The sequence below is a fragment of the Antennarius striatus genome, chromosome 5 (genome assembly GCF_040054535.1).
Source record: "Antennarius striatus isolate MH-2024 chromosome 5, ASM4005453v1, whole genome shotgun sequence".
In the NCBI taxonomy this organism is placed as follows: Eukaryota; Metazoa; Chordata; class Actinopteri; order Lophiiformes; family Antennariidae; genus Antennarius; species Antennarius striatus.
This window is the reverse complement of record NC_090780.1, coordinates 4,017,501-4,037,692: the sequence shown is the minus strand read 5'-3', so window position 1 is coordinate 4,037,692 and position 20,192 is coordinate 4,017,501. Positions and strand designations below refer to the sequence as shown.

General features: G+C 39.0%; 2 protein-coding genes across 4 annotated transcripts; both read right to left on the bottom strand.

The window, feature by feature from the left end:
- Positions 1–77: 77 nt before the first annotated feature.
- Positions 78–10,840, bottom strand: LOC137594892 (plakophilin-1-like). Its single transcript, XM_068314492.1, has 14 exons — positions 10,210–10,840; positions 9,926–10,124; positions 8,953–9,047; positions 7,568–8,073; positions 7,022–7,163; positions 5,533–5,740; positions 5,088–5,247; positions 3,664–3,781; positions 3,138–3,314; positions 2,729–2,899; positions 2,443–2,596; positions 2,073–2,259; positions 1,839–1,923; positions 78–1,458 (listed from the first exon to the last, which is right to left on the bottom strand). The coding sequence occupies exons 2-14, from the start codon at positions 10,113–10,115 to the stop codon at positions 1,414–1,416; spliced, it is 2,238 nt and encodes a 745-aa protein (XP_068170593.1). The 5' UTR covers positions 10,116–10,124; positions 10,210–10,840; the 3' UTR covers positions 78–1,413.
- Positions 10,841–13,342: 2,502 nt separating this feature from the next.
- On the bottom strand, positions 13,343–20,185 carry smpd2b (sphingomyelin phosphodiesterase 2b). 3 transcript variants are annotated; one of them, XM_068316291.1, is made up of 12 exons: positions 19,934–20,185; positions 17,996–18,027; positions 17,716–17,833; positions 17,521–17,617; positions 17,307–17,383; positions 16,942–17,035; positions 16,624–16,713; positions 16,454–16,536; positions 16,203–16,335; positions 15,500–15,604; positions 15,221–15,398; positions 13,343–14,680 (listed from the first exon to the last, which is right to left on the bottom strand). In XM_068316291.1, the coding sequence occupies exons 3-12, from the start codon at positions 17,763–17,765 to the stop codon at positions 14,259–14,261; spliced, it is 1,329 nt and encodes a 442-aa protein (XP_068172392.1). In that variant the 5' UTR covers positions 17,766–17,833; positions 17,996–18,027; positions 19,934–20,185; the 3' UTR covers positions 13,343–14,258. The 3 variants fall into 3 exon arrangements, with proteins under 3 accessions (XP_068172392.1, XP_068172393.1, XP_068172394.1); XM_068316292.1 differs by having other exon boundaries at positions 17,716–18,389; XM_068316293.1 differs by lacking the exon at positions 17,996–18,027.
- Between the last annotated feature and the right edge of the window lie 7 nt (positions 20,186–20,192).

Genomic DNA, 20,192 nt, shown 5'->3' with positions numbered 1-20,192 from the left:
AACACTTACAGATTATTATAAAAAGCCACACCTTCTTGAATGGGCTTAAATTCAACTTTTAAAATAGCAGTGTGCCGTTTGCCCGGTGAATCGGTTAGTATGATTGTTAGTTTCATTCCATTGTTTGATGGGTGCACACAGCATTGGCGCTCTGTAATCACCACATGCGAGGACATAAATCTGTCTCCGGAAAATGAAGTGATTATGAATCAGGTCGGCTGCGCCAAAGTCTTGTATAACTATAATACCTCGGATGATCCCACAGTTGCTTCATTGTAGTGGGACAATGTGGTTTCAAATGTAGAGGACTTAAGTTCAGTTTGGGTCAATGATTGCATAATGAGTGCCATTACAGCTGAAGCGTTTAGCTTGAAGAACTTTTTATTGAACTCTCGAAAATAAATTATCAGGGTGGAGTGAGCAGAATAGGAAAGCTGTCTAGCTGCTGTCCCCCCAAGCTCTTCAGAGTCCGCTGCCAAACAGAATAAAGACCCGCCAGTGGCTGTGACAAAAGACTGTCAATAAATTTAAAGACGTAATGGTTATCCATTAATCATCTGTCACATCTGGAACTCAGAGGAGATCTCTTAAGTTTTATTGATACGCGTGAGGACGATACAAAAACAGAGCCCTTCGAAATCAACGACTTACAGATGGAAACAAGGATGAACGCAACAAACAAGTCTGTAAAAATGTAAACACAGATCAACGCTGAGGACAATGTCACAGCTCGAAAGCAAAGCACTGCCTTCTAGAAAAGGAAGTGTTTTGTTCGCTATGTATATTTGATATAATAATCTTGAATGGTACTTAGTAAAAAAAAAAAAAAAAACACCCCCTCAAGACCAAGCAATCCCAAACACCTGTCAGGCTCCTCTGAGCCACGTCCCGTCTCCACTAAGATTCACAGAAGATGCTTCTATAGCTTTTGCAATAATTAGTAAAGAATATCAAAACATCTTTTCTCACACATAAAGCTTAAAACTTGTTTTTGGGTCACAAACAAACAAACCTACCGATAGACACAGATGAAAACATAACTTCCCTGGTAGAGTTTAAGTTAGTTCTAGAATATTAAGTGTGTTTTTAAATCACACACTCATGCTCCCAGATGGACATACAAACATGGATTAGTTAGAAACCAGGGAAACAAGTTAAAACTTAACTTCTTTTCTTCCTAAAAAAATAAGTTATAGCATGTACAGGGTGATTATACTGCTTTTACACATTTATTGATCAGATGATTGCATGGATATATATCTATGAAAACACATTTAACAGTATGTCTCTGTGAAATGAGAGGATTCTGAAGAGAGCTGCAGACGACTTGCAGGCGAGTCGTTTCGTAAAACGACGGAACGATCCGCCCAGGCTGCTGCATTAGTCCAAAAATGTTTCACTGATTTTGCGAAATCAAGTGGTGACATCATTCTCAAATGAAGACTTAGTGATCCCGTGCTGCAGGAAAAAAGTGTTCCACAATCAGTATTTAACAATCCTGGTTCTAAAAATGTCTTGTAAAAACACATCAAGTTGCTGTTAAATATATCAGTACCCTCAGAGGAGTAATATAACGCACCTTGCTTATATACTGCAGTAACGTACAAACACAGTCCCTCACGTTTCCCTCAAACCTGAGCTACTAGATTCCTCTGCTGTGTCAGCTTAACATCTCAAATTTGTTTCCTGCCTGCCTTGCCAAATCCTTCAAACTTTCTCACTCTGTTTCTCACAAATACCTGAGTTAGGTGTGGACTAGAAAGTCAAAGGTAGAGAACAGAGAGGGACACACCCAAACCCTGACAGATCCTAACACTCTGGGTCAAGCTTAAACTCACCTTTTTCACGGAGTTCTGAAAGACTTTTGAAGACCAGAGGTTGTGGAGAAATTCATTTGCAGCTTTTTTTGATTTGGGATAATATCTAAATGGAAGAGACAGTTGTTAAAGAGCTGCTTTAACTTGACTAGAAATATAATTATTTTGCGAAAAAAACAAACAAACAAAGAAAACAGACAAATAAATGAATCATAGATTCACCGCATCATAAAGAATCTTTTCACGTGATCTTACTTGTTTTGGCTGAGGGCTATTAGTGAGATTATAAGCTTGTCATTGAGGACGTTCTTGCCTATCTCAGGCTCCTTCGTCAGCAGGGAGCTGGCTGTCTGGCAGGCCATGGCCAGCGTGTCGTCCGACTCATTCCCTTCCTTGGTGCCGGTGCTCAGGATGCTTAGCAGGTCTGGGAGGGCTTCACGGGCTTCAAACACAAGGCAAAAAATATAAATAAAAATGCTTGTTTAGCACGAGCAAATAAGTACAACTGAAAAGATTTCAAATGATTATGTTTGTCCAGAGACAAACCAAACTATTGTAGATTGATCAGGGATGTTCCAATTTTACAAGCAGCACCCTCAGCCTTTCTCTTTCCTCTGCTTCTTACCAATGACGCTGTGCAGGTTCGAGTTCTTGGTCAGGTTTCCGACCAAAGCCATCGTATTCCTCTGCACATTCACTTTTTTTGACTTTAAAAGGGGGACAATGCTTTTCAAGCCATTCAGCTTCTGCACAATGATCTGGCTCATTGCATTGGACACCTGTGAGCAGAGAAAACCACATGCATAACCCAGAAAACAGTAGCTTAAGTGCATGCAAACCCGACATATTATAAGATTTACCAGAGAAAATAATGATATCTACAGTTGGAGTTTTCAGTGTTTTTCTCTTACAATTCCTTCATTTACGGTGAGGTTCTGCAGCGCTCCACAACACGCCTCCTGTGCTTCTTCATGCTTGCTGGAGCCGAGTAAAGACAGATAATTTTGCAGGGTTTTGGAGTGAATCAGCCAACCCGGTCCAGTAGGTTGGTGATCCTCGATGACCGGGAAGTCAAAGTGGCGCTGGAAAGAAAGGAGACACGTCACCCTCACCATGAAGATGATGCAATATTTACGTTTGAAGAAATGTGAAATCCTCTTTAACATGAGAGGAACTAAATGATTTGGAAAATGCAACTTCTCATAGCTCATTCATTCATTCATCGTCGATCGCTTCATCGTACTGAGGGGCGAAGAGTTTCTGCCCCACTGCTGTAAAGGTTTTCCCTCAGTCATCACTATGGTCACCACCTCGTCTTACCTGTTGCGCCAGTGATCTGCTCTGTGGGCTGAAGCAGCCGATGGGGCCGGCGTCCTCTGGGTCGGGGCCTCCTTTGAGGGGTTTGGCTAAAGCTGTGATCCTGCTGAACAGAGTCGGATCTTCGGCCTCAAGCTGGAAGGTGAGGTTATGCAGGATGCACACACAGTTTTCTAGGGACTGTTTCAACACAAAGAACAACGTAAAGGCACGATAAGAACAAATTCACACCATTAGATTGTTAAAAGTTTTCACTGTTTGTTGTGTTGTTCAATTGATCTGAGGCTGAAACTTAATAAAAATATAATTAGAACTAGTTATTAATTAGAATTAATCCATTGATCCCGTACAATCCAATATTTTAGTCTGCATGCCAGTGTGCCAGTCCACATATACAACACAGCTTCTGTGCATGTCTCAGATGTTCCTCCTGAACTTTCATGCTAGCTGGATCTGATTTCTCCTGGCGGGGGGGGGGGGGGGGCAAAAGCATGACAGAAACTCAGACGGTTATGATTCAACATTTTACCTTATCATCTGGATTTTCTGCCTCCACACAATGGGTCACGTATCTGACCAAAGAGTCGATCAAACCTCGACATTTTCTCATCACCTGTCTGCTGTTTTGCTTTGCACTGCTCAGGTTTCTGGTGGGAAGAAAATAACATGTTTTCATATACGGTACTAAAGAGTACACTAACAAAGTGAGAAGCAGTACTCTATTTGAGTTGGCACAGGAAAGCTAAGGTGAATTGATGGTATAGGTAATGTCACTATCTCACAAAATACTGCAGCAATTTGATTGGTATACAGTATGTCAATGTTTATAATGCTACCAAAATAAAGCGTTAACTTCCTACATATTTGTGCTGCATTAGGTCATGTATTCAATCAAGGAGCATGCATGTAGGTCAATAAAGGTTTATCTTGTTTAGTTTAGTTTAGTTTAGTTTAGTTTAGTTTAGTTTAGTTTAGTTTAGTTTAGTTTAGTTTAGTTTAGTTTAGTTTATTTGATAGAGGACAATGCAATTTCATATAACACATGATTACACATGGTTCAAAAAGCCAGAATAAGCCAGCAGGCTAGGTTGTGCTTGGAGAATTTTTTGTACAAAAGTAGTCTAAATCAGCTACGCTGAAAACTAGTATTACCGGAATTATTATACTACCGTTAACACATTTACATATTACTATTGTAGTAAAACAGGCAAGCAAATTAAAACTGGAACAGGGTGACTATACTGCGTTTACACATTTATTGATTTACTGACTGCATGAATACTTTTATGAAAACACCTTTTTTTTTTGTCTTTGCGTAGTTTACTGGTGTGTAACTGCATTAAAACAAAGAATATATTACTGGAATTTATTTATTTTTCAGATTGAAAGATTACTGAAAGGCCTTAAAGCAAAGATTACAGGAAGTGCCTTCATCAAAATTCTTATCTCATAATAGTTTCCCCACACCTTAAAGGTAAATAATACTAGAAAGTACACGAGACAAATTAATAAAACAAAGCCAGACGATTCAAACCAATACAGCTTTCCTTAGCTAACATTACCTGTAGCTGAGTTTTATTGATGCTAATATTAAATCTATTTACTTTAAATTATCTGATGTTTTTTAAAGGATTCATAACCATTATCTTTTGTTGCTTTATGGCCTCAAGGTTGAGCTTATTTTTCAAAATAAAACAATAAGAAATAAAAACTTTAGTTCTCAGTGGCCCGGGTCAAACACATCCCTTTAAGGAGGAAGTACATTAGATTAATTTTAAGGTCACTTTATTGCACTACTGTTTCAGTCCCTAATTTTAAACACAATTGTAGACATTTGTATTTGTCTGTGAGAAAAAATAATTCTGCCATACAACCCAAATTTAAATTTGGAAAAAAAAATCTCGAATGGATGCAAAACAACAGAAGTGATATCAGGTGGTTATTTGATTTTACCTGAGACATCCAGAGGTGTGAAAGAAGACCTCGGCGTCGCCCGTGGTCCGGTCGGGTCCTGTCGTATGAGGAAGGATCACACGCTCCATTAAAACAGGCAGAGCCGTCTTGAGCAGCTCCGGCTTCAGGCTGTCGATGGAGGACACATTCCACAGGAGGCCTGGAAAGAAGATTAAAACATTCAGTCAGTAACTGCAAATAATAATAATAGGCATAAGAAAATATTTATGAAGAACAATACTGTACAAATACCACTGAAGCATCTCAGTTATTGACTGCGGGTAGTAAGAAGGATTACTTTTTGACACATGTGGCTCAGTGTGTGTCTTGTTTGCACAGGTAGGTGTGTGTGTGTGTGTGTGTGTGTGTGTGTGTGTGTGTGTGTGTGTGTGTGTGTGTGTGTGTGTGTGTGTGTGTGTGTGTGTGTGTGTCATCTAAGCAGAACCTGTCAGCTGTTTTTGTACATCTGCAGAGTCAGCATCTCTGAGCAGACCGACAGCTTCTGCGATGCCGCCACAGCGGTGGATCTCCTCCTTGTTGCTGTTGTTTTTGTAGGACAGGTTCCGGAGGGCGGCCAAAGCCGTCTGGCTGACCTCTGACCAGGGGCTGCGCAGCAGAGCCACCAGGGGAGGGATCCCATTGAGCTTCAAAACCTGTTGGACAAGAGATCTCAGGAGTCAGCACAGCTGGCGGGTACAGTCATTCAACATGTGAAGCCTATAAAAGTGTTATTCAGTTTAAGAAATGATTCATTACAAAATAAAGGTAATGTCAGTTGCAAGGCAGTAATATATAAACTAAAATGGGATCCTGCAAATGTAGAAGAAAAGGAGCCAAACACTATAGTGTTTAAATTCAAAGCATGTTACACCTACAATCATCATTACGGTCATCTTATTAACAGCAATTCCGTTTACACCCTAATTCCCTTTCTAAATGCACCAAAAACAAGTAAAAAAATTTTTTAAGAAAAGTGAGAATCATAATTATTCTTTTCAGAAAAAAAATCTTAATTAACGGATATAATCACATGTAGTCCTGTACCTTAACTTCATAGATTCAAGATAAGATAAGATATACTTTATTGATCGCAAACTGGGAAATTTAAATAGTTAATATGTTTGTTATTGTATTCTGAATGTGCGTAATCTATGACCATATAAATAATACAACGTGGTCTCAGGTTTACATCGTAAAGTTTCTGTCAGCAAAAGACAGACCGTCTGAAAATGACTACATCCTTTGTTTGTTTTTGTTTGAAATTAAGGAAATCTCGTATTTTTCCCCCAAAGCTATTAACCTCATTGTTTATTTTAACCTCATTATCTTTAAATTTCCTAGTGTTATTGTTCTATGTTGAAACATGTATCTTTTGAAACACATTTTTGGGGTTGTTTTTACAAAATAAAACACACTTTCTTTTGCTTCAAGCCGAATATCTCACCTGAGCCAAAATTCAAAAAACTACAAAAAGGAGTTGTAAGAATTCTGTGCATTTAGTACTACTATAAATTATTTTTATACATTATGTATACAGTATAACATTAAACATCCATTTTATGTGTTTTTTCCATTAATGTTGATTTTAATGAAACCTCCACACAGAAACCCTGAAGCTGCTTATTATTATGATGTTTATGTATTTTAATGTTTGACAAACAAATTGTGGAAATTGAGCAAAATAGGAGCTCAAAGGCAAAGATTGGCCCCAGGGCCCCTGAACAGTTTAACCAAGCCATGGTTATTGAAGCATAATCTGAGCAATATCTATCTTCAAAATGAGGAATTAAATCCTAACATAAATTCAAAATACAAATTGATGAGTTTTTTCCTGATTTTTCCTTCCAGCAGAATAATACATTCTCCACATTTCCTCCTTTCACCTTTCTCAGTCACATTTAGCCGCTGGTAGAAATAACAGAGAGACGTATCACCTCCTCTTTGGCTTTGTCATCAATATATGTGTGATGCTGTATATAGGAAGCACCACAGAACTGAAATGTCTCCTCTGGTTTAGAAAGGCACTCCACAGCCTCCTTCATGCTGATTTCACTGACTCCACTGCTCCTATTTGCACTGCAAGAGAAGAAATACAACCTAAAAGCTGTTTAAACGCATTAAAGAATAATTTGTTAAAACAGATTATACTGTACATGACATTCATTCATTCATTCATTCATTCATTCATTCATTCATTCTCTATAATGCTTTTCCCGCTTTAGCTGGTGCCTATCCAAGCAGACTACGGGCAATCACTCACACACACACACACACACACACACACACACACACACACACACACACACACACACACACACACACACACACACAAACACACACACACACACACACACATATACACACACACACACACACACACACACACACATACACACACACACACACACACACACACACACACACACACATGGACAACTGTAAGGCAAGTGATTTAGAGAAAAGTATTTCTTTCCACTCACCCAGATTCCTCTGTGCTCTTCAGTTCACTCTCAGCACCAGGAAGCTTGGACGATGTTTTGGACACACCAACTTGGCTGCTCACAAACTGGGTGTTTGTTTGGTTCTGGCCCATGATTTTCATAGATTTAGTGTGAGTTGTGCCATTCATGGTTTTAGTCTGAGCTGTCCCCTTCATGGTTCTGGTCTGACCTGTGCCCATCATGGTGGACAGAGGGTGAACCTGAGGCTGGGACGTGGGGCTCATGATGAGCTGACTGGTAGGCCGTTCCACCCAGTGGCTCCTACTGGTGTGGCGCCTCTGCTGAGTGACTGAGTGTCTCTGTGAGGTTTGCTTCTGGGCCAGATCAGGCTCACTGCGACTGCTGATGGTCTGATCCACGGCGGTGGGGCAGAAGGGGGTGTAGCTCGTCCTGTACTGATAGGTAGAGGCTGATGTGTTCCTCTTTGCCCTGGATCCAGTCATCCCTTCAGCTACTTGCCAGTTTGTGTTTTTCTCTTGGCTGAGCTGCAGATAAATTATGTAATAAGACAGTAATTAATGAAAAATGGTATTTAAGCACCTACAGAAAAGGTCTATTACACTCACATATAAGCTTAGAAATAGAAGGGTTGGATTAGGAAACATTTTGATCAAACACTGGGAAACACTTGAGTGAAAGATGTCTGAAAATGTATTTTAAAAAGGGTGTTTTAGATGGAGAAAGGTAAGAAAAATAATCTGGGGACAAACTATTTCTAACCCCTCTTATCATTGTAATTAAGTTCAAAATGTCAGATAACAAAGCAGTGATGATGTTGAAATACAACACTTTTAGTTTGCTATGAAGCACAACCTGTAATTTTTATATTACCGTAAATTACAGATTGCTTTGAATTGTCAGATTGACAAAGAAGCCGATGATCCCACTATACTGAGAAGTCATTCATTCCAACCCTTACTCTAATGATGATTTTGGTAATATTACACACTACAAACTATATTAATTTAAAGTAACCTCTAAATAATAACAAATTCAGTATAACAACACACCATTTAGTTATTGGGTTGTGAAATTAAAAAGTATTTCTCATTGTTTTAATACCAAACTCTTTGGTTCTATCAGCCTGAAAATACTAATAACTGTTGAAGTATTTATACTTGAAGATCTCTCAATCCTATCTTGTTAAATTGATAAACTGAAGCCACATATATTTTAACACAATAGCAGCGTCCATGGATTTGGGAGTGGCCCACAAACAATGGTATGTGCAAAATTCTGTGCTGCCCTGCGGTCAACTCATTACGGTGCAGAGACATTCATCTTGTGCTGATAGTTACAGTCAGAGGAGTCACTCCGGTCATCAGAGTTGTGGTAAAATAAAGGTGATAAGGGCCAAAACGTACCATTTTTGAGAGGCCATTTCCAAAGAAGACGCTTCCATTAGGCGAAATCAGCGGGGATTTTATGCCATCAACAAACACAGAGTCGTAAACAGGGCCTGGGGAGAAAGGTGGAGGGTTATCAGCTGTTATTGATTAGAGACCCTAGTCATTGGTATATTGCTTCAAATGAAAGCGGAAACAATGTCCATTCTGCTGATCCTTGGTTTACGTTTAGATTACATGTCTATGGAGTAAAAGGTGGGTTTCAAGGGAAAGTATTCCTGACAACCAGCAGAACTTTTGACTTTAAGAAAATTCATTAAAGAATATGAGACCCAAACATGGGGTCAACGAATTAGTAAAAGTCTACAAGGATTATAAAATAGACTCTAGTAAGGCAGTCACAATACAAATATTATAATTCAGTTATATCTGGGTCAATTATATCAAATTCTGTCAAAATCCACAACTCGTATCCTATATTCAAACAGAATCCAATTGATTTTTTAAATCATGACGTTCTATTAATAAACCAAAAAAAATTTTTTTTTTAAAAACTACATATTTATGTGACATATTTTTACCCTTTTTCTGATCAGACCAGTTACCATGTTTACAAAAATTTTACATAAATGTATTGGTTTTAAAGATTAATTTGACTGTTAATTCACGTCTCCAGGTAATTTTTCACAAGACGTTTCAGGCAAGACAGCAAGAACATAAAAAACAAAAAAACAAAACTACAGTATTTTTAAACCTGTAGACTATTTAGTCATTATCTTGTTGGAAATCACGGTCATCTTTGCCTCAGAGGAGAACAAACTGTCTTTGACCACCAGGTCACCACGTCAACAAACCGCAGTTCACACCTACGTGTGACAAATCCATTTATAATGAATGGTTCTGGATTACGGAAGGTGGGAAAACGCGCAGAGAGGACAAACCCAGAAAGAGGCCTCTGATCCGGATTCCAAACCAGTGCGGCTGTTCTTACTTGTTTGCGTTGAAGACGCATTTGTGCTCCTGCTGCTGGAGTTTCTGGACCGGGATCTGCGGATACTTTGCACTTGTTCCATGACGCGCTGCTGGCCGGAGCGCTGCTGGTCCACGGAGGGCAGCGCCAGCGACGTGTCGTTCACGTTCCCGATGGAAATGACGGATTTCAGCGGCTCCGGTGTCGCCATGGTTTTTACCTGTAATCCAACAACAATACCCTAAACAGTTTTGTATGGGAGGACAACCCGAATTCAAAGTGTCGGTTAGGCAATAAAAGCGCACCTTGCCCTGCCCTGCGTGATGAAGCCGCGCCCCTGCGGACGCAGCGCTCCCACGGCGCGGAGCTGCGCTTTTCCTGACTCTCTGCCCAGTAATGAGGGACTGTTGGTTAAACTGGGGGAGTTGGACAAATTCCTCGCATGTAATTTAACAAGTAGGTTAATTTTCTAGCCGCTAACTGGCAGTTCTTTTTTTTTTTTTTTTTTTTTTTTTTAGAAGCTGTACTTTTTTTTTGCGGCTACAAATAATACACATTAATTTGGGGAAAATGGATCAGATGCAATGTGAACAAAAGAGACAGGTTGGTGACTCAGGTCTGTTTTAGTTGTTTAGAAGGAGGTAGGAAAAGGTGCAAGTCACAAAGTTCTGTTTGTAGCCACACAACACAAAAAACAGCATTCCTTGCAGGTTTGCCTTTGTGAAAAAAGACCATCCTGTGGAAGGAGGGTTGTTCTAATTCTTGGACTGTGAAAAGGTGTTTTCAGTGACATCATGGTGGAACTAAACTGTCTTTTTGAGTCTAGTTGTTAATATTGAAAATCGCAAATTAATTTAAAAGTAACAAGACTAAACATTGAAATGGACTACTCAATGCCCATTAGTTATATTTATTGATCATTGATAAATATCAGAGAAACTGCATGTAATCCTGCTTGGTGCAGTTTCCCCACCTGGACTCTGGAGCTGTTGGAGTGGTAAACAACTAAAGTTTAAAATCAAGACTTAAACTTGAGATAGATAGATAGATAGATAGATAGATAGATAGATAGATAGATAGATAGATAGATAGATAGATAGATAGATAGATAGATAGATAGATAGATAGATAGATAGATAGATAGATAGATAGATAGATAGATAGATAGATAGATAGATACTTTATTAATCCCGGAGGAAATTGTTATTATAGAAATATTGTCCACATTTAGTAGAAACCAATTGCACTCAATGGTTTTTTTTTCTTTGATGTCTGTGTCACATTTTTGAAATAGTAGTTCACTAATTTCGTGTCTTTCCAGGGAGTAGCTTAACTACATTTTCTTCAAGCTTGCACAGCTTTGCTTTCAAAGTGGATTTACTTACAGAGCATTTCTCTCCATAATGAAGGAGCAACTGAGTTGCTTGTATCTCAGTTGAGCGTTTTCTTTCTTGTCCTTTCCCTTCTTCACATCATTTGAGTTATGTCATACGTTTATTCCACAGTCACAGCTTTTGGCAGTGGCTGCTTCACATTCTTAGAATTTTCCTAGAACTTCTCAAAATATATTGTTTTATTTCAAAATTATAGTACTTAAGATGCTCTGATTTATCAACTACACTAGTCAGAATAACAGAAAATTAAATATTAACCATATTGATAGTATCATATTTCTAATTTGGCATTGGCTAATTATGGCATTTCAAAATTGTCATTGTTTTTCAATCAATCATTAATTATTTGTTATTTTTTTAATGTTTTTTTTCTGAACAGTTCAAACCAAATACAGGGCACTTGGAAATGTGTGAATTTTTACTCTGTGATGCTTTGTATTGATACTTCACTATATTTCCATCCATCCAATCACACACACACACACACACACACACACACACACACACACACACACACACACACACCAGTCGAACAGCCAATGGGAGCTATTTACGATGCAGTATCCTTGACATGGACAGCAGGGCTGGGGATTGAACCACTGACCATCAGATAAGAGATCAGCATTCTGCCACTTTCAAATATTGAAAGTAAAACATACAAGAAGTATCAATAATGTGTTTGGCAATAAATTTTTTTATTTTTTTTTTAAATTTTAAATTTTATATACTGTTTTGATCCCCGAAGGGAAATTAAGAATGCACACTCTAGCTACTGATTCAAACGCATGCATATATATATTAGTGTGTACAGGCCCCTGTAGCACACACACACATACACAAGGGGGCCTGTAGGCATGCAGGGGAGGTAGAGTGGCAGGCAGCTCCATCTTGGTGCGCCTTAAATGAGCAATTTGTAAAGGGGACGGCACCTTGCTCAAGGGCGCCTCGGCAGTGCTCCAGAGGTGAGCTGACACCTCCCACTGTCAGCTCACCTCCGGGTATTTTTTTTTTGGGCGGGAGCGGGAATCGAACCGCCGATCTTGAAATCATAGGACGACCCGCTCTACCGCCTGCTTTACCACTGAGCCACTGCCGCCCAATAAAGTGGCCTGTGTGACTAATCCATTGTTAAGATATATTTTAGTACTAATGCCCCATTCCCTGGTAAGTAGCGATACGTTACTGCTGATGATATAAATTAGTTCTGTACTTCATCGTACTTCAGAGCGTGGTACTTTATATTTTAAGGAAAACTTATAAGGTAGATTTCTCTCTAAAAACAAAGCACCTTTAAATTTAAAGTATTTATTAGCTGATGACAGTTATGTGCTTGTGTTCACTTCTATTTTGAAGATCTGAGTTGTTCGTGATGAATCAAATGAAGGAGGTGTTCAGGTAATTAAATTTAAGTAAATATTCACTGTAATTCTTCCCCAACTGCTGCAGGAAAGCCAAAGGTCTGGAAAGTAACAGAACGACAAAGGTCTTACTTCACCATCACAAAATGTTGCACAATAGACACAGAACAATGTTCAAGAAGATTATTATGTATGTTTAGGATAAGGAAAGGCCGAGATGAAATCCTACAAAACTATGTATCTACATTAGGATGAACATGACAAGGTAAGATTGAGTTTATTCCAGACCTACTGTGACATTGTTAAAACAAATAAATGAAACGACTATAATTTGAAATACATTTGAAATCTCATTCACAACTTTTACTAACATCACTTACTCATCCCACTCTCTAAAGTACTAATACACATTTCCATTACTAAATGTTAAGTGACAAAATACGCAGAAATTGACTGATACGAAGTTGGTGAAGCAACCAGTCTTTCAGTCAATCCTAATTTTTACAGCTGCTGTTCTGTAAATATGTGTAGTACAGTCTTGCTCAAAAGTAAAAAAATAAATAAAATGCACCACACCCACAGTCCCGAAGCTGTCATGCCTCAGCATCGTCCTCTGGTGGTGAGTGTATAACACTAACCTGTTAGTGACCCCCCCACACATACTGTACATACACACACATCCAGAGTTAAAGAGACAAGAATCAATTCTTTATTATTTCTTCCACAATCTTCATCATCAACCAGCAGAGCTTTTGTCTGAAATCACTATCAAGTATCAGCTGACAATCTTAAAATATTTATAGATTATAGAACTACAGTACTAAGAGCATTTTCTTCATGAAACATAAGACATAACTTTAAAAAAAAAAGTGATTAGTTCGGGTCTTTCTCTTCAGTCATACATAGAACATTAAATAATCTCCAAGCATAAATGGTTCATCTGGTTAGTTGAGTACTGCATATTTAGATATTAAGCTTCTGAAATTTTCTACTGGAGATAATCATTTCAAAAAACATAAAATAACAGTTTTAAGCAAATAATCAACACATAACTTTCAGTACAATCCAGCTGCTGTACTTTGGGGAAGTGAAGTGTGAGCTAAATCTCTGTGCAGAAGTGAAACATGGTCACCATAAGTGGCATGCAGCTACACCTCGTCCCTTTTCTACAGCAAACCTGTCAGGGAGTCAGTGACACACTATGGTCAAAGGAACACATGGAATCAGAAACAATGTCAACTGGTCCCTTAGAAGCTACTGGGGGAAGGAATGCAAGTTGGACCTGAGGTTTAATGAAATGTAAAGTTTCATTCCTGACTGAAAGAGAAAAAGCATTAAAGTATGAGGTTACATGAACGGAAGTGTGTTTACTGATGTGTACAGAGGGAAGTCTCTGTAAATGCGGTTGAGGATAACTATACAAAAACAAAAAGGTGCACGTGTCCTGCACTTCTTTTGGAAAAGTCCTTCAAAATCTCTGCAACTCAAAGCTAAATCTTAAGAGCATAGAAACACATTCTGAGTACAAACAACTCCATAAACTTAAAGATCAATTAAAAGGTTTCTTTCAAAGAAAGATCATCTCCGTCGGCTTCTCCATCGTTATTCTGGATCAACGGCTCTGGTCTCCAGACCCTCTGGGGGATTGCGCTGGGACTTTTGAGGTTGAACCAAACGGAAGCCCCTGAGCTTCTCCTGCAGACTCCCCACGACCAGCCTCATCTGGTCTTCAGCCCCCTGAAGAGACTTCAGCTCCATCGTATAGAAGACGTACAGCAGGGCAGTGGTCAGCAGGATGGCCAGGCACAAGGCAGCCAGCAGGTAGAAGGAGGTACGAGGGAAGGCCTGCTCTGCCCCCAGGGCCAGCCAGGGGACAGCAGCGATGGCCAGCTCCAGGAGAAGCAGGGCCAGCCCCATCACAGCGGTACGCGTGGCCGTGTAGCGCATCCTCTCAGCGCAGTGCAAGCCCACTTTCACCTCAGTGCGGGCCTCAGTCACAATGTCGACCAACGCAGCCACACTGTCTGTTGGTATGAACGAGGGATGAGAGAAAGAGTCTTCAGAAACCTAAGAGTTGATATGTGGCATTAACAAAACAGCCACATAAAGGACATAAAGATCTAGCATGCTAGCAAGCTAGATCTTTTTGTCCTAGCATACTAGGCCATAAAGTATGCTAGGATAGTGATTTTAAGCTGGCAATAGTGTCGGCTAGTCAGACGTTTCCTTACTGCACTAACCCGATAGTGCCCTCTAGTGGTCAGTTGCTACTAGGCCTAACTTTTCCTACTCTTGTCTTACCAGTTTAGTGCGTCTCCACGGAGACATTCAGTAACGACAACAATGTTTAGGTGAGACTGATAGAAAAGTTGATTTTTGCAAGTGTTTTAACGTGGATTCTAAACTTCCTGGCTTGATGATTACGTTGAGTGAAAACTTAAAGAATAACTGAGGTAAGTTGGATTCATCAAACGTCGTAATTTCATGGAAATATTTTGACAACTGTTAGTCAGCCAACTGACTTTGGTGTTATTTGAGTCTGTAGACATAGTCTATAAAAATACCTGCAGAAGATTCCTGGTTCTTTAATCTCCCGTCACCATCTGCGTCAGTTGAAGAGTGTGTCTCCAGCCTAAATTTAACCGTCAGAGCTTCGTGGTCAGAGTAAGGGTATGGATGACCAGGGGCAGAGCCTTTCGTGGTGGACATAAAATCACAGTAAACGTCTGCTTTGGAAGAACCCTGTGAATTTAAAAAAAAAAAGTGCTTAAGGAGTCAAAGCAGGAATCAGCAACATGTAAATAAATATACAGCAAGAGTGAGAACACAAATATTTCACCAACCTTGAACAGGATATAGTCAATTCGAATTCCCTTGTTAAAGGGAATAAGCTCCTTTTTATTGATAAAAAGGTTGTCGGGGATAACAGTGAATCCGTCCTCACATCCCTGCAAAAAATACAAAATACTTTTAATAGTGATTAAAAAAACAAAACATACAAAAGAAGAGAACCAAATAAGACAAACTTTCATTTTTCAATGTTACAACCTGGTCCATGTTTTCAAACCTTCTAGTGGTATTTCAGATGTTGTGATTACATTTTTCCAACAAACTTAATCCTTAAGAAAAGACGACAGAACTGCTACCTTCCCACAAGTTGAACGTAGTTAAGATGGACATAACATAAGTTTAATTAATTATTATTGTACATTTCAAAGACATGATCATCCCGCTTTAAATCCATGTAAACGGAACAGCATGTTTGCGATAATTAAACCTAACTTACTTCATTAACCCACTGGATTAGACGAGGAGCTGCTGACTCACACACGCTTAATAACACACTCATGGAGATTAAGGCGAAACAAATGGAGTGTCATTTACACAGTCCACAACACCCAAACTCCACACTCCATATATGGCAAGGCCTAAGGCAAAACCAAGGATCTACTTTTAAAGATTTATTATACTTAACTAATTGCCAGTGGAATAACACCAAGATAAATTAACCATTGCTTAAATTACATAATTTTTGTCAATAACTACATCAAATTCAGCAGTCTCTGAATAGGAGTCTCGTAGGCCGGTGGCGGTCCACAGCAATCTGTTGCCCAGGTCCTGAGGGTGCATGTTGAGGTCACCGCCTAAAATCACCACATCTGCTCCGACAGAGGTGTGGCTAGTAGGCAGAGAAAAATATGTTACAAACTCCACAAACAGATCTACCAAAGAAAAATATATACAAAAATGATTATGAACAAGTATGTGTGCAGAGGGTGCAAGTAGAGACACCGTACCAAATGAACTGCTGCAGCTCCCATGCCTGAACCACTCTGTGAGGTAGATAAGAATCCTTGTCTCTGCAGTATTCTGCATGCAGCTAAAATTAATATACAGAGCAGTTCATTAATCAATAACAGCATAAAATGTAAAGGTGGAAATCACAGCTGAGGTGAGGAGACCTTACATGAGTTATGTAGACTTTTGCAGTCAGGCCACCGATGTTTAAGACAGCCAGCCCAACAGCTTTACCTCCAAACCAGTCTCCGTGGTGTGCCTAAATATCAGGAAAAATGTTGAACGTTAGGAGTGAAAATATGCTTTGCGAGTCATGTGGTACTCTACTCTGCAAAATACTGCAACAATAGTTCACACACCCTCTCAGAGTGTAAGGTCTAAACAGGAAGTTATGAAAACTTTTGTTTATTATAACTCATTTTCATCAAGGTACAGCAGTAAAGAGTTCAAAACACGACTTTCTGAGTCTAAGGAAGTTCAGACTTACCATGTAAGGATAACCATTCAGCGAGTAGCGATAAAGAAATGTGTCGTGTATTCGGAATTTGGTGAAAATGGCCAATCCACTGCCAATGACTCCACTGGAGGATGACAGCAGAAAGAAGACATGAATAGAAATTATCTGGAGTAAATGTGAGAACATTTCTGCTGCACCAGGGTAGACATTTCTGTAAGCTGCAGAGGAGATTAGAGCGTTACAGAAGAAATTTGTCTAAGTCTGATGCTTTGGTATGGAGGTCAAGAAAGAATTAATATTCAGACATTAATCCTTATAGGTAAGGCCTAAACTTGTAGCAGGATCAATTCCACAAAAGCCCATTTTTCAGAATTTAAAGAGAGTAAAAATGTTACCTTTTAAAGTAATGAGAGTGAGGATGACTGCTGGCAAGTGTCTGTCTCAAGTAGAGATAATCCTTCTCACTCCAAACCTATAAAAAAACAAAAACCTCATGTCACATGAAAGGGAAGATGGAAAATTTAGTACAACAAATGTAACCGAATGCATAATTGAAAAGGTTAAGAGATTAATGACTGAACTGTATGACGCTGTAAGGAGTCCACTAACCTCTTGCAGTAAGACAATATCATGTTTTTCCTTACTCAACATATCTCCGATCATAACGTAACGTTGAGGCAAATGTTTGCAAAGATAGCGGATCCCCCTGAAAAAAAGAAAAAGAATATGAGTAGCATGTGGGTGCATATGTTTTCATAAGTGATTAAAATGTGTTACAAAACGCTGCAAACCACGGTCACTGACCAGCAGTTCAGTGAGAAGACCCGGACACTGACAGAGTCTGTGTTAGCCATGCTGGTAGGTCAGTGGATCAGTGGATGTGTTGATGGAGAGTCAGTTCAGATGAATAGTGGGACAACTCCTAATATGGCACAGACAAGTTATTGTTCCACAATGATGTTTAATACTTGAAAGTAAATGAATAGATTAAATGTCTGGGTGCACAAAAAATACTGAATATTAAATTGTAATAAAATCTGAGGGGTGAGAAAACAGTCATTCCAGATAAAGGTCAAATACTTACAAAAGCGTTCAGTTCATACAATCTTTCAAAGCCTAAAAAAAATTTTTTTAAAAAGCATAAGCAAAAAAGAAATGTTAGAAAATACATAGTAAGCAACCACAGTGCAGATTTAGCAAATTTAAGACAGACTACACTTCCAGTTCTTGGATTGTTTTTAACATTCAGCAACTTTTCACGATTTAAACAGAAAAACAAATCTATTAATCTAACAGGCGTTTCAATAACTGCACAATAGCTGAGCCAGCCCTGGTAGGTCTCACTGTAATTATGCAGTGGGAAAGTGTTTGTGATTTATCCAGAAAGGAGACAGAGTAAAGAGGTGGTTGAATTCATTCCTTTCCCCAGGGAGAGTAATAAAACACTGGTGAAGAGTGCTGACGTTGCTTTGCTCTGTCTGGAGAGAGAAGGGGAAGCAGCAGTGCAGTGAAAACAATCAACAAACTTTGGTCAATACTCCTTTTGAACAATCAGAGAAAATAGAAAATTTCCTTAAAATTCTACAGTATCGAAAATACAATTATCTTTCTCAAAATAATGTGGGGACAGCTAACTGGTGATGTCTCCACTGTTATTTAATGAATACTAAGTCAGTGAATGGAATTTTACCTGAAAAAATTGATCAAAAATTACTGATATGGCACACAATGAGGATTGCATTGCAAGTATTTCTCACAAGAAAAGTATAAGTAATTTAAAGGTAGCTCACACACAAAACGAAGTAACGATAAAGTAACAAAGTTTTTTTTTTAAAACTGTTGTTACACAGATCTACAGTATTGAGATGTTCTTATGCAACCTGGTGTGCATTCCAGAAAGTGGATTTTGTGAAAACTCTGAGTTTATTAACCCTGGAATGAGGGAAAATGAGTTTTCATTTCCAGAAGGAGAGGTAACATGTTACTATAGACAACATTCTCCAGCCTTAAATATTCAATATCTTTCAACACAGACGTGCTCTCAATTCAGAGCACATTCTATGTGTTTGCAATTTAGGTTTTGTTTTGCAAATGGTCCTTTTCTCTATAACATCGACAGCGCAGAACACATTGGAAAAGCTGTACGAAAAGTGCCCCTTAAAATGAAACACCTACTGTACATGTTCGTAGTGTTTCCTGGACACGTCTAAAGCCTGGCTAAGAGGCTTTCTATTCACTGAGCAGAACTGTTCACCTACGAGGCTGGATAAACCCACTATATGTTGACATGGCCACTGAATGACATGTATGTTATGTAGTTTACTAACACATTAAATATGATCAAACATGAAGTGAGATACAATCTTGGGCCTGTAAACCTCAGCAGGTTATGCTTTACCAGTTTGAATCATGTTTTTATAATTCATTTGTAACTCATGCCAGGTGCACCTGGGATTGCATCTCAATGACAAAAAAAACATTTCATTCAATACTATTAAATGTTAATACTTTAATATCTTAAAAGACATTGTAATTAAATGTGAAATGAATAAATGAATACATTTTTAAAGTTAAATCACTATTGCATTCAGAGTCCCGCATTTCCTTGGGAATAGATCTTCGCCCAGTCTTTTATCTATATGTGCTTTTACGTATGAACACCTTTAACTCCAGTGGAATGAAGTTGGGTGACCTTCATTTTTGTGCGGTTGCCATGGTGAATCCCTTGAATGTTTGTTTTATTTGTTTTTTAAATCGCATATCTGACAGTAACAGTGTAGAGCTCTAACTCACATCACCTGTTATGGAACCGAAAACTCAGGGTTCAACTCTGACTTTGTTGAACCCCCTTCTGGATGAACTAATCCCGGTAAACAGTGGATGTCAGCAACAGCTGATATACTCTAAGCTAGCTACCCAGCTAACTCTTGTCTCTTCGGCTTCGATAGTGAAGCTGGCTCTGGTTTCTGCCGGGTTTCCCTCTGAAGCACACAATTATTAATCCAGTTAAACTTTGACTTACCTCACAGGTCCCTGGATGTTAGCTGTGGTTCAGGGGGCGACTGAGAACACTTATCAGATGTGACTTCGGACAGCCAACACTTCCTGTTGGCGTGCTACTTAATTATTATTGAAGCTAATATTAATTATCAAACTGAACACACGTAGGCGACAGTAAAGTGTATCTATGACAACAGACAGGAAAACATTTACGAACTAGTTTCAAGTTAGCTGGTCTGAACTATTAGTTTCACCTCCCGGATGTTCATCGGGGTTCTTCC

Bases quoted from the DNA above. Each gene is read 5' to 3' on its own strand.
- LOC137594892 (XM_068314492.1), bottom strand. From the start codon at position 10,115: ATGGCGACACCGGAGCCGCTGAAATCCGTCATTTCCATCGGGAACGTG. The intron at 5,741-7,021 runs GTGATACGTCTC...CTTGTCCAACAG, and splicing joins ATGACAAAGCCAAAGAGGAG to GTTTTGAAGCTCAATGGGAT. The intron at 2,597-2,728 runs GTAAGAGAAAAA...CTCTGCTCACAG, and splicing joins TCACCGTAAATGAAGGAATT to GTGTCCAATGCAATGAGCCA.
- smpd2b (XM_068316292.1), bottom strand. From the start codon at position 17,765: ATGGCTAACACAGACTCTGTCAGTGTCCGGGTCTTCTCACTGAACTGC. The intron at 17,384-17,520 runs GTTAGTGGACTC...GTTTTTTTATAG, and splicing joins ATATTGTCTTACTGCAAGAG to GTTTGGAGTGAGAAGGATTA. The intron at 15,399-15,499 runs GTTGGTGAAATA...TTAAATTCACAG, and splicing joins TTGACTATATCCTGTTCAAG to GGTTCTTCCAAAGCAGACGT.